The sequence below is a fragment of the Grammomys surdaster genome, unplaced genomic scaffold (genome assembly GCF_004785775.1).
Source record: "Grammomys surdaster isolate TR1022 unplaced genomic scaffold, NIH_TR_1.0 139, whole genome shotgun sequence".
Taxonomy (NCBI): domain Eukaryota; kingdom Metazoa; phylum Chordata; class Mammalia; order Rodentia; family Muridae; genus Grammomys; species Grammomys surdaster.
The window spans coordinates 5315475-5328867 of NW_021604597.1; the positions used below are offsets into that span (position 1 = coordinate 5315475).

At 43.4% G+C, this 13393-nt stretch overlaps 1 protein-coding gene across 1 annotated transcript; it reads right to left on the bottom strand.

Moving 5' to 3' along the window:
• Positions 1 to 6517: 6517 nt before the first annotated feature.
• Sertm1 (serine rich and transmembrane domain containing 1) lies at positions 6518 to 6841 on the bottom strand. Its single transcript, XM_028763450.1, has one exon. The coding sequence runs from the start codon at positions 6839 to 6841 to the stop codon at positions 6518 to 6520; it is 324 nt and encodes a 107-aa protein (XP_028619283.1).
• Positions 6842 to 13393: the final 6552 nt, after the last annotated feature.

Sequence of the window (13393 nt, forward strand, 5' to 3'; positions counted from 1 at the left end):
CAGAAAGAGAACCTTTGTCTAAGCTTTCAATGAATTTAAACACTCTCCTTTCTTTGTTATACAGAGGTTTTTTTTCACACCAATGATTATCAAACACACCGTATGTTTTACTCCACCAGAATGTAAAAATTTTTAAGGGTTTGTGTGTTTTATTTACTGCCAAATCTCCAGAACAAAAAACCATGTGGCAGGTGTTCAACAGATATTTGTCAATTGAATAACAGCTCATCATTTCATTAAAAAAGTCAGTCTTCTCCAGGAAGGGACCCTAAGGGGCATCTTTTATCAGTGTGCTGCCGTGTTCCTTGGTATGCTCACAAGACTGCAGAAATGTTGCACAGTTTTGCCTCAAGCATGTCAGTGAATAGGGAGGCTCACAGGCTCTATGTCCACATTTAGGTAAGAAAACAATAACCTGACTTCTTAAAGCAAGTATATCCTGATACTCATCTTAGACTTATAAAATTTAATTTAATTTATCATTATTCCTCTATCAACTTAAAACCTAGCAATCTATTTATTGTTTGAAAATTTCATGTTTATATATGAATATATGTATATTCCTCTTCTAATTCCTTCTAGAACTCTTCAACATGCTCACCCTCCCAACTTTACACCATCTTCTTTTCATTGCTATTTTTATGACCGACTGAGTCCAGTTACTGCTGCCCATATGGAGAATGACAGCCTACAAGGGTCCATAGTGAAAATGACCCTCCCACCTCCAGCAGTCATTAAATAGCTCCCCATCCAAGTGTGGGACCTTGTGTGTTCCTCCCCATTCACTCTGGAGTTTTAATTGGCTTCATCTTGTGCAGGTCAGGCAACCACAACTGCTACAAGTTCATGAGCACCATGGGCACATCGTATGGACAGCACTTTACAGCACGCATCTCCATGCCATGGCCCTTACATTCCTCTTGACTCTTCTTCCATAATGTTCCCTGAATCTCAGGAGGGGACTGATACAGATCCTCCAGTTAGGGCTAAACATTCAATCACTTATTCTTTACACTTGGCAAGTTCTGAGTATGTGTTAACCCCTGCTGGCTGCAAAAAAAAAAAAAGAAGCTTCTTTGACAAAAACCTTGAAGAACTTAACACCACACCCCATCTGACTTTCCTTGAGTTGGTGCCAGCTTCATTGTAACACCCAGTTTCTCCAGCATATTGGTGATGCTTTCTGAAAGTCAGGGTCCACAGCAGAAGTCTTTAAGCTTGGATGTTTCCTCACCAATTCTGCTTGCACATGAGACATGAATATCACCCATGGTTCATAGGTAGGGGATAAGCTGAATAAGTGGACCCCTTGGGAGAAAGAGCTCCAGCAAGCCTTCCATATATCCCTGTATATCTATTCTTGGGCCATAGGGAAACCAGTGAGAGGTAAAGCCAGAAGGTGACCTAGAGCAGAAGGTTCAGCATGTGAAAGGTTAAGTTATGTACGCAAAGGAAGGGAGAAGAGGAGAGGGATTAGGTGCAGGAAAAACAGAGAGAGTGGGTGGTAGGAAGAAACAGTAGGAAGATTTGAACTCCCAAAGCCAAATGTTCTAAATGATGTTGGCCTGACATATGCATATATTACCATGTACTAAGCAGTGAGGTGCTAGTTCACATATGGCTGTCACTGAATCTGCACAGCATTTAAAGACATCATTACTTCTTTATTTTATCAATACCTGGGACCTCAGGACATGTTATCTGGGACCACAGGAAATACCTAGAGGTATTTAAATAAATGCCTGTTTAGATTGAGCCCATGTTGTAAGGAGGTTAGCATAAATTCATAGGGCAGGCAGATAACCACAAAGAAAGTATCTCAAAATATTACCTAGCTACAGGAAGCTGTACCCTCTTTCTAGAGTACAAAGCTTGTTTAGAAATGGGAATTTGAAAGGAGCAAGATTTTAAATGCTGCAAGTTTACTGTGGAATCAGAGTTTTGTTGGAGCATTAGTCATACAACGTGTTAAAAATACTGGAGTAAGAGTTGCAGTGTGGCCTGAAAATGATTGAAAGACTTTAAATAAAGGCCAAACGGGGACAAGTCAGGAGAGAAGGGGGGAGTACAAGAAGATGTGTGTGTGTGTGTGTGTGTGTGTGTGTGTGTGTGTGTGTGTGTGTGTGAGAGAGAGAGAGAGAGAGAGAGAGAGAGAGAGAGAGAGGAATTGGAAACAAGTGGTGGAGGAGGGATGGGTTGTGTGATAAACTCAGTCTTAGCTAAGTCTGTCTCCATGGCTAGAAGATGAGCAGATATTTGTAGCAGGCAGAACAACTCTCCACCCACTCCTGTATCCCACCCAGAATGCATCTGAATAGGACTCTTTGTCCATCTTTGGTCTCTTTTCCAGAAGAAGTTGGAGTAACCTTTCTTAAACATAAATTCAATTGTGTATCCCATAAGCCCTGCTTGACCTATCTTGCCTACCTCTCAACACCACATCTCAGACCCCAGCACTAACTATTCTGCTTACAAGAGCCAAGGCTGTCCCTGCTTCAGGGATTTTGTGTATTCTTTTTTTCTTTTTAGAGAATAAGATTTTTGGATGCCATTCAATGATTTTCCCAAGTACATTTCCTTTGGGGGTCTGTCCTGTCATGACTGTGCTCCTCAATTGCATCTACCAGTACTGCCTGCAATTGTATATATTTCTTTCTCATGTTCCTCTGAGTACCACCATAACTCTCTCATAGGTCTCAGGAGTGCAGCAACTAAATCTGTTTGCTCTACCCAGCACTGAAAGATGCACTCACCTCTTTGATAAATGCTTGCTAACCATTTCTTATAGTGTTCAGGATGGCATTCCTCCTACACAGTGTGGACTTTAGCTAAGAAAAAAGAAAAGCCCCATTTGGGCTGGTTTGATGAGGTCTCTGCAATCAGAAGAACGGTCAGTCAGAATAAAAAGCATTATTAGCAGGAAGTGTTTCATAAAGTGTTAGTGGCTTGGGCATAGTTCTGAAATGGAGGGATACATGGAGGGAAAATAGCATATTTCATTTGCCATTGAAAGCTCAGTTAAATTGAGGTAAAGAGACCTTAGTACTGGATATGGTGTCTTAATCTCCCTTGGATACTCAGGCTGTCTAAAGGCTGAGATGGTGTGCATTGGACTGATGGAGATGGACCCCAGGGGACCTTGCAATGGCAACTAGGGAGGTGAGACCTGGCATTGGTGACAGCTGGGAGGCTGATGTCAAGGCAAAGGCATCAACAGAAACTGGTGTTTGTCTTTGACTTTGAAGGTTTGACTGTCTGTGGGTGTCTTAGTAGAAAATGTACATCTTTTTTGCCCTTCAATCCTCTAGTCTGCTACACAAGCTTTGCCTTGTGGAAGCAGAGTTGTAGGGGCAAAGGGACACAAAGAGAGAGAGAGATAGACCTTGCTCACCTGTCTCTTCCTTCAAACCATCACAATAGAAGATTTCCCCAGGAAGATGGCTTGGAGTCCATACTCCAGCAGAGAGGAGGCTGCTGTGGGCCTGTGAGTGAGTGGCAGGTGGACAAAAGCTCAGATTGGAGACGCCGCAGTTAAGTTTGTAGTGACATAGAAGAGAGTTCTCTTCTCAAGTATACATGAGCCATGTTTACTGTCTTACTCCTGGTGTTCATGGAGAAGGAGGCTTCTGGCTTCTCTCTCCTATTCCTCCTCTTCCCCCTCTTCTTCCCCCTCCTTTTCCTCCTCGACACCCTCCTCTCCCCCCTCCTCTTCCCCCTCCTTCTTTCCCTCCTCCTACTTAGCACCTGGAGCCCCTGGTGACTTTTAGATGCTTGATTTGATAGGAACTTGTAAAATTTCCAAGCTCCCTTGTGATGTGATTCTTCTCCTTAGGCCAATCTGAGACTCAATCACTGCCAACAGGGAGTAGTCACTGCAGTCATGAAGAGAGGATCTGGGTACACATTGTTGATCCTTCTTTAGATCAGTGGTGATATGCATAGTCATGCCCACACACTCCACAGATACATGGTATAGAAAGCACATATATATCCATGTGTTAGCCATGTGTATGTGAGTGTCTGAGGGGAGCAGGAGATAGTGTTAAATCCCCTGGAGCTAGGTTGTGATCCACTCAACATTGGTTCCAGGACTTGAATTTTGGTCCTTTGGAAAATCAGTAAGTTCTCTTATCCACCGAGCCATTTCTCCAATCCCCATAGACATTTAATATATGGATATTATGTAGCTATAGAGTCTATAGATATACTTTGAACTCTTAGACAAAGTGTCTTCTCTAGGAGACTAAATTACTGAACAAAACAAGAAGCCAGGCTTTCAACAGACTCCATTTCTTTATTTGTATACCTGTATTCCAGTCTCTCTGAGCATGTTCCACAAGACAGATTCCTCCCAAGTTGTGCAATGCTTAGTGGTGATGCCCGTTTTCCATCTTTGAATCCTGCCACTAATTACTCCTTTTATCTCCAGGTGAAGGAATCATGTGGCTGGCTAGGGGAGCTCACCTGCAGAGAGGCAAGTGATTTTGACTTAGGTAGTTTTGCTGTCTAAAGTCTTTGAGTCTATTCCAGGAGAAAAGAATATAAAGTTAACTCTGTACGACAGGACCTGATCAAGTTGGCCTGTCATTTGGGATGTTTGTCCTTTTATTTGTTAAAATCTCTTTACCCAAATAACCTCAGAACCAAAATAATCAGAAGAGTAGAGGTGACATTGCAGGTGCTTCTGAGTTCCTGATAGCTGCCCCTCAACTTTTCTGTGGAAACACGTGCACACATCCATGTGTCTGTGCACACACCATGTGTACATATTTACATGAATACATGTGCCCATAGATACTCAGAGACTGACAGTAACCACCCAAACTGCAGAACTTCTGTAATCCAAGATTTCACTATGTATTAAGTCACACTTTACATGACAGCTGACACAAGCTTTTCATTACACATTGTAGGGCAGCATCTGTACTGGTCTGACGGTGTCTGTAGATACTTTTGACATGTAAGTAGCTAAGTGTGTCCTGATTTGATTGTGGAGAAAGAAGAGAAAGAAGCGGTTTTTGATCTTTACCAGTTCCAACCCTCAGCATGTCTAGGATGTCAGGCAGGGGCTTGTAAAATGTTTACCTCTTTCTCCCATTCCAGTCCCCAGGGAGTCCTGACTGTACAACCCATCCACAGGGTGTGTGGCTGTTCCAGTGTTTAAGATTATTAAATGTTGTGAGCAGGGAATAACTACTTTGCCCTAGACTTGTATGTTGGCACAGTGGCACTCAGGTTATTCAGCTCAGTGTTCAGTCTGTGGACCATTTATTTTAAAACTTGATTTTAAATTCTTATCCATAGAAGCTGCCATTGACTCTGATCAATTCCCTGCACAACCTTTGCTTGTGCTCACAGCTGGGCCTCGTCTCATGGACACCCGTGGTTGACTTCAGGATAGCAGCACTCAGCAGCACTGAAGTTTCTGCAGCTACCCAACTGCAATGTCTGCAGCTTTTAGCATAACCTCACAGCTCAGAGACCCAGAGTATTGTGTCAATATAAAGAAATCCTCAGAGATAGACCTCGTTCGTGGAGTATGACACAACTATTAGTGACACAGTCTCTAAGGTTTATGAAGTCACCTGAGCAAACACCTGACACCTTAGAGACCATGTTACTCTGCAGTAAAGCTTTAAAGACAAACTCAGTGAAGGACCACATAAATGCTAAGAGTATTCCTGTAGAAAACCTGACGGAACAAATATGTCTTGATATTCAGTTCCTACTGGATAGAAACAGTAGCAAGAGAATTACAATGAATTGTGCCTCTTCTGGGCTTCACTTAGTAATAGCAACAGCGACTGTCGCAAAGGTTTCTACAGCCAGAGAGCATTCTGACTGCAACACCAGCCGGGAGGAAACCCAGGAGCAGAAAGCAGTGCAAAGTGCTTCAGGGCACGTTTTCCTTGTGCTACTGAAGCTTTTCACACCCCAGGAATAGTCCCAAGTGACTTCTGCTCAACATGTGTGACATTTGCTAAGGTGAAATTAAATAAAAACATTTAGCCTATTTTAACCTCCTTTTGGAAATGTTATATGTTAAATAAGTTCTCTCTCTCTCTCTCTCTCCCCTCTCTCTCTCTCTCTCTCTCTCTCTCTTTCTCTCCTATCTCTGCTTTATCTTTTAAATACAGAAAATATCTTCTAAATAGTCTCTACTTGGGTTTCCAGTTTCTGCTCGCTCAGTTAGTTTCAGGTCTTTTGTAAGAGAGTCAGAGTGAAAGTGTCTCTTCCCAGCATCCCCTGCAGACTGAGTCTGAGGTGTCCAACACAGCGTTGAACAGACTCCAGGTAGGCCAAGAGCTTTGTGTGGAATCCCATGTCTCAAAGTTTACCTGCATTTCTGTCAGCATTGGCTCCTCTTTTTACAAATGAAGCACATCTTGGGCAGAAAAGGAATTACAAAATGAAGAAGGAAAACAGGTCTATCCAAATGGTTATTTCTTTCATGAAGCAATACCTTCAGTATGGAGAAACCAAAGCCATTCTCATTTGGAATATCATCCTGTTTCCTTCAGGATGAGAGGTTTGAAAACGTTGACCTCTGAGAGGAGATACTACACACTTCTAGGTTGGTGAAGGAACTCCCAGCGTCACTAGGATACTCCGGGTAGGAGGAGCTGGAGGAGATGATGTTCTTCAGCCTCTGTAGAGCAATGATCAGCAGCAGAAGCAGGAAAGCCAGGAGGCTGAGGAATATGGAGACATAGATGTAGACATTGGATAGATGGCCTGAGGATGAGTCCACCGACGTGGACAGCGATGTGGGAAACAGCTCCAGGAAAGTTCCATTCTCCACACTTCCTGCAAATCCAGATGAAGGATCAGCCTCCGACATCTCTACCAAGAGGGGAGGCGTGAACAGGTGTGCTCAAAAGTTCGTCCGTGTCCACGTCTGTGTCTGAGTTTCACACAGGGTTTAAGAGTGGTGAAACTGGCATTGCTTGTTCATGACAGCAGCAGCAGAAATCACAGGCTGGGATGTCAGCACAACAAACCGTCTTGGTTTTTAAACAAAGGCAGTGACAGCAGGGACCACTTGTCCACGGAGACTGTGGAAACAACAAATGCACACGGCTCAGTGCATTAGCCAGGAAATAGCACATCTGTAATCTCATTTTTAGTTTTTCTTTCAGGGAGGCTTAATTATGGAACCCACCAGGGAAGGAAAAGAATGAAATAATTTCCCGAGAAACAAACAATATTTATGTCTTTTCATTATAAATGAGGTATAAAAATGAGCTTCAATTTTCCCTTTACAGAATTATAGGGGCCAGGTTTCTCAGGAACTAAAGAGAAAATTAAAAAAAAAATCTGCAGTGTCCCATTGTGATTCTAGTGATACTCCAGGTGGATGCTCTGAGGTGGGAACCCAGAGTTCAGATCCAGAAGCCCCTTCTCCACAAAAATCAGCCCCACACATGACCAACACACTACCCAGTGTGCTTTTTGTCTAATGGTTTGATTTATTGATAAAATTTCATTGGCATGGGATCAGGGGTCATCCTTATATGTTTCTTCTTTAAGAGTAATTCATGTACTTTTTATATTGAGTACTTTTTATATATACATAGCTTAGAAGGGGGGTTGGCTTCCCTCCAAATGATGGAGAAGGTACAGGGTTTGCTGGCAAAAGAGTCCAGCCTGAGACTCAAATTACTCATCATATCCCTTACATATCCACTGGAACCCTAACTTCCAGAAAAGAAGAATTTTCAGTATCATGGTGGTTACCTTCCTATCAGTTGGTTGGGTTCCCTGAGGGACAAGCCTGACTGCATAGGGGTTGATGTCAAAAGTATTCCCTCTCCAGGAAAAAGACATTGGGATGAGTATGGCTCTCATGCCTCACTGGACAACGACAGGGGTACCGGAGCCATTACAAGGCCCCCTTCAATTACTGGAGGTCAGGCCTCTATCCCCGCCTTTGAAAGATTAGAATTGCCACGGCCCTTCAATACTTAGAGAAGGGAGGAGATGTCAGGGGTAGCCCTGCTTACACACTGAAGGCCCCAAATCAGCCATAGGCCTAAAATCAGCAATAGGCCTGTCATACATGTATACTAACACCAAGTCTTGTGTCTCTGTGGAAAAACACTGAAACAGATGGCTATAAGCTATTGTAAACAGGCAGCTTTGGTGGAAATTTACAAGCCTGAGTAGTCATAGACCTTATAAATAGGTAGCCTTGGCAGATAATACCAACTTAGATAAGGACAAGCGAGTCATAGGCAGAGTCATAGTGACTTGTCCCCTGAACACCCAGCCGATACCCGGTTCTGAAAAATATCTGTATTCCCCCTGAACACCCACACTCCAGTGTCATCCCCTTCCCCACATCCTGCCTTTCTGTGTTTATAACCCCTGTGTGAATGAATTACGATTTGAGAAAAAATAAATAAATTATTTAAAAACAAAACAAAACAAAACAAAACAAAACAAAACAAAGTCTGAAGCGTGACTGGAATCCCTAAAGGGAGTTAGTACATAGGGTAGCTAAGGAACATGCTAGCTTCGTTAGAGTGTAAACAAACAGGCACAGTGTTTCCTTAAGAATATTCCTGTTGGAGGCTACCACAGAGATCCACAAACTGCTCAAAGTTCAGAGAATAAGCCATCATGGGGTGTATAGTCACGCTTGCCATTTCTACAGTGAAACCCCTGAACTGAAAGTCTGGGAACATCGCAGAAGGGGAGCAGAAAGATTGAGAGAGAGAGAGAGAGAGAGAGAGAGAGAGAGAGAGAGAGAGAGAGAGAGAGAGGCAGAGGACAGGCACGTCTGCTGAGGCACTGCCTTCTGTATACAGCAGGGAAACTGCACATGCACACAGGAAAGTTCAACAAACAGGAAAGTTACACAATGACAACACCAACTGACTTGCTAACGTGAGTGGGGAAATCTCATAAGGCCACAACCCGCGATGAAGAGATACAGGGGACCTATGGCTGCTGAGACAGAGAGAAATGGCTCTTCTCCATGTTTGAGCACACGGGGCTACTCAACTTCAAATGTTCAGCCCTAAACTCCTGTGCATAAGAGAAACACTCAATGGGACCGATGATGATGATGATGATGATGATGATGTGTGTGTGTGTGTGTGTGTGTGTGTGTGTGTGTGTGTGTTTTACGGAGTATGGAAATGGAGTGCTTTCCTGTTACTCTGGTGCAAAGAAAGTTCTTTACTTTGTGAGAGACATAGGTAGCTTTAAGAAAGAATATCCCTCCAGGTAGAAAATTCCAGAACATTCTTCAGATCCATTAAAGAGTCTCTTCTTGGCTCTTTATAGAACGAAGCCATTTTTCTGTAAGTTTCTACATCTCTGCCCCTGGTTTTCCCTTCTAAACACTGCCCAACGTTTTATCTGAGAACTCTCCTTTCTTCTCTTCTCCAAATCTAATTACGTGGCTGAAGTGTGGCCACACTTGCTTCTGTGGCCAGGACTGGTGACCTGGATGGGAGATACCTCGTAGATGGCTGATCCTGTCAGGTTTTACATAGAGGATTGAGTCTTGGTGAGTGCCTCACAGTGAGCTAGAACTGTGTTTTACTAGTTCTGAAAATAAATAGATGTCACTCTGCCTTGCCTGGTGATTTTCATTCTATTAGCCTTTTCTAGGTTCCTAATAATCTTTAAAAAATTAAAAATGGCCAAAGGAACTGCAGAGGGGGTGCCGATGGGCCACACTGATGTTGAAAACCCCTAGCCTCTTCACAGCTCTTAACAGTCCAGCCATTCACTTCTGGGAAGTACAGGAAGGGGTCTCAGAGGCAGCATGATACAAGAATAGGAAATTAGGACAGCCACCCAATAGAGGACACCAGAAAAGTACCAGATATCCTGATGCAACCAAGGTGTAGCTGAGGAAACAGGACATGTGTAGATGCTAGCTCATTTGACAAGGGCATGAGCTGTAGGTAGAAGGTAAGTCCTAGCTTCAGGCTTCTGTGAAGCCCCACCTCTTAGTACCCACTTCATTCTTCTGTTGTCCTGGTAGGAAAGCCTGTACTACTCCTCTTCTGGAATAAACAAAGAAGGTAATGACTGGGCACCCTCTATGCCTCAAAACACTTTCCAGGGCAGGTAGGTTAAGGATGACCCACTTTACAGATGCATAACTGGGCTGAAAACACACTGAGGTTCACTCAGTGTGTGTAGCTACACAGTGAGAGAGAAGTACCCAGAACCATGCTTGAACTATATTCTTGGTTTGATGGAAAAAGACAAATGACAAGACTTGGGTAATTAGATCCTAGCAGCTTATGATTTTGGTTTTAAGACAGGGTCTTGTATATCTCAGGCTGGCCTCAAGCTTTCCATGCTTCTTCCTCAGCCTCATGAGTGCTGGGATAAAAGGACTGTGGCAGTATACCGGACTCACAGCTAGTCTCGACAGACTAGTTTTCTACTTGTGCCACAGTGTTCATCTTCCCTCCACTCCAGGTAGGCCTGTGTCAAGATGGTTCCATTCTCATAATCACCCTAGGCAGAGGAGAGAAGGAGAGGGGCAAGGAAGGAAGCAAGGGAGAGCGAGGAGTAGTGGGGAGGGAGAGAGGGGGAGGGGAAGGGGGAGGGGAGAGGGGAAGGGGGAGGGGAGAGGCAGAGAGGAGGGGGAGGGGAAGGGGGAAGGGGAGGGAGAGGGAGAGGGGGAGGAGGAGGGAGAGGGAGAGGGAGAGGGAGGGGGAGGGGGAGGGGAGAGGGAGAGGGAGAGATCTTCCTATGTAAAATTCCAATAAGTGGGAAGTTGCTTTCACAGATCTAGAAAGACAGTGGTTTGTGGTTTCTGACAATCTCACAGGTCTGACATAAGGTCATGGGTTTAGCCAGAATTGGCTGGTTTTCCTCAAGCTGCTTTTTTTCTGCCACTGAAATTATATCATTTTCTAATGTAGTGTCTGGAAGCACAGGACACATTACCGTGGTACCAGGATGCCAGTGACTAGGCTGATAATTGTCTAGAGACACTGTTATGACAAAGGTCTTTCTTTTCAGGATAACTGTCCTGAAGGTCACCTTCTTCCCTGCAAGCTTCAGCTGTCTATAGCACAGCTTAGAGAGAACAGTAAGAAGTTATGGGAAAGCACCCGGTCTCCCATGTGGCCTCAGGGTAGAAAACAAAGCAGAGGAATCCGTGTCTCTTTTCAGTTTTGCAGTGAAAGGTCTTCCACTGTGAAAGCTCTCTTCCTAATATTACAAACTGAGTACCATTTCCAGATTGCTTCTTAATGTAAAATGACAACACTCCAAATTTGATCCATAATTCTACCCTGAAACAACTGAGTATGTGCATTGTTGGAGATGCTTTTAATTTGGTTACATCAGTTCTCATTTACCTATTGAAGTTTTAAAGAACTGAAGGGTCCTCTTGCTCTCTGGCAAATGCTTTATCCAGTGGTGAGTGTATAACTCTGGCAGTAACCAAACTCATCCCTGTTTAATGTCGTGACAGGTGTCACTGTGGAAAAGGAATCACAGGAGAGTGTTCAGGATGGCACTTCTGGCTCTTCCTCAATGATGAGGCAAAGAAGAACGTGACCTCATCTTAAATGCATCGATCTGTCTTAGGGCAGCAGCAGCAGCTTCTCACCTCAAGTCATACTTAGGTCATACTGAGATTCATGCAGATGTTGATTTTTTTTTCAAAGTCATTCTCAGACAACAGATTTAAAAAAAAATTGAAGGGAAAATAAGATGGCTCATGGTCAACCAATTCTTTCTTTGTTTCTTGGAATAAAACCTTGTCCCTGGAAGAAACAAACCAAAGGCTACTAAAAAGTGAGCAAGTTGAGACGTTCTATCTCTCTCCATGAGCCCAGTGGTATGGCGGGCGGCAGGACAGCACATCCAAGACACGATTTTTCTACTCACTTGGCATCACACCCAGCCTCTTAGACAGTGGGTACTTTTTATTCCCACGAGGTGGCTATAAAGATTGTAAATTCGCCTTTTCCTTTATCTTTTGAGATAGAGTCCCACTATCCTGCCTGGGTTGGCTTTGAATGAAAAATTCCCCCGTTTTAGGTCCTGAAAGCTGGCATACACTTCCATGCCCATGGGATTGGAGTGATTTGGAAGAACTGAACCTTAGTGTGTGACTTCATCCCTATGTCCCTTCTGAAAAGAATTGACCAGCCCTCATCTTAGAGTTCTCTCACAGCACACATTGGGAGCTTTGTGAAGGAAAGGTGGCACATGAGCAGAGACTTGATGTGCCCTGAATTCGAACACAAGGATTTATGAAATTCAGCCAGCCAGTCAGCTTCCAGTGTGGTACAGGAATGCAGGGCTCTGAGGCTGCCACCAAATTTCTGTATGAGTAAGAGATATTTAAAGTTTTGTTGTTAGAAAAAAGGGACAAGGTACTTTGTATCCTTGCAGTCCTTTCTTAAAACGTTACTTAGGTATTATGATCAACAAGGTTAGGTCAACATTTCATCAATACCGAGTCCTGCAGTACCATACCAAAGAGTGATCATCGCGGGGTATTAACAGTTTAGAGCTATGTGAAAAGGTTCTCATGTGAGTGGCATACTCCCCCACAGATGTAAAATTTGATACTGTAGTACAGTTGATGGTTTCAGGTGATGTATCAGTTATCCTTCTCTGCATGACATTAGGAACAACTAGGATCTAGAAGAGATTTTATTCCATCGGAGTAAAGCTGTCTTCAGCTTATTAGAAAAAAAGGAAGTATATTATATAAGATCTTGTCTTCCAGCCATTCCTTCATCCTTTTGTAATTGCCTTCTCTTTAATGCTTTCTCTTCGTCTTGGTCTTTAGGTCCTATAAGATTGGGGGAGCGGGTGGGTGCTGAACATAATTCTCTCCACCACTCTCGCTAAATGGAAGTCCTTATTTGAATTCAGTGGCAAACACAGAGCTAGGCTTGCAGTCATCAAAGTAAGGTTTACTTCGATGTAATGAGCTATGCTTACTCAAAGCTGACTCAGCGATCCACATGTTTGCCTATTTCAGAAGTGTTCTTACTTCTCAGAACAGTATGTGTGTCAAATTCTGCATGAACTTTCATCATGATTCATTGTATCTGTCCAATAAAAAATCAAAACCCAGCTAAGGAAATACACTGCATCTAGGGACGATCAACCATTGAGTTATATCAATGTTTCTCAACCTACAGGTCGCAACCTCTTTGGCAAACCTTTGTCTCCAACAATATTTACATTACAATATATTCATAACAGTAGCAAAATATCAGTTATGAAATAGCAACAAAAATGGATGGTTGGGGGTCACCACAAAATGAGGAACTGAATTAAAGGGTTGCAGCAGAGGAAGGTCGGGAACCAGTGACCTAGAGGGACACCCTATGAGAAGGGATTGTGAATTCTGCACAGTGCACTGGAATTCATGGGTTCCTACTGGACAGGG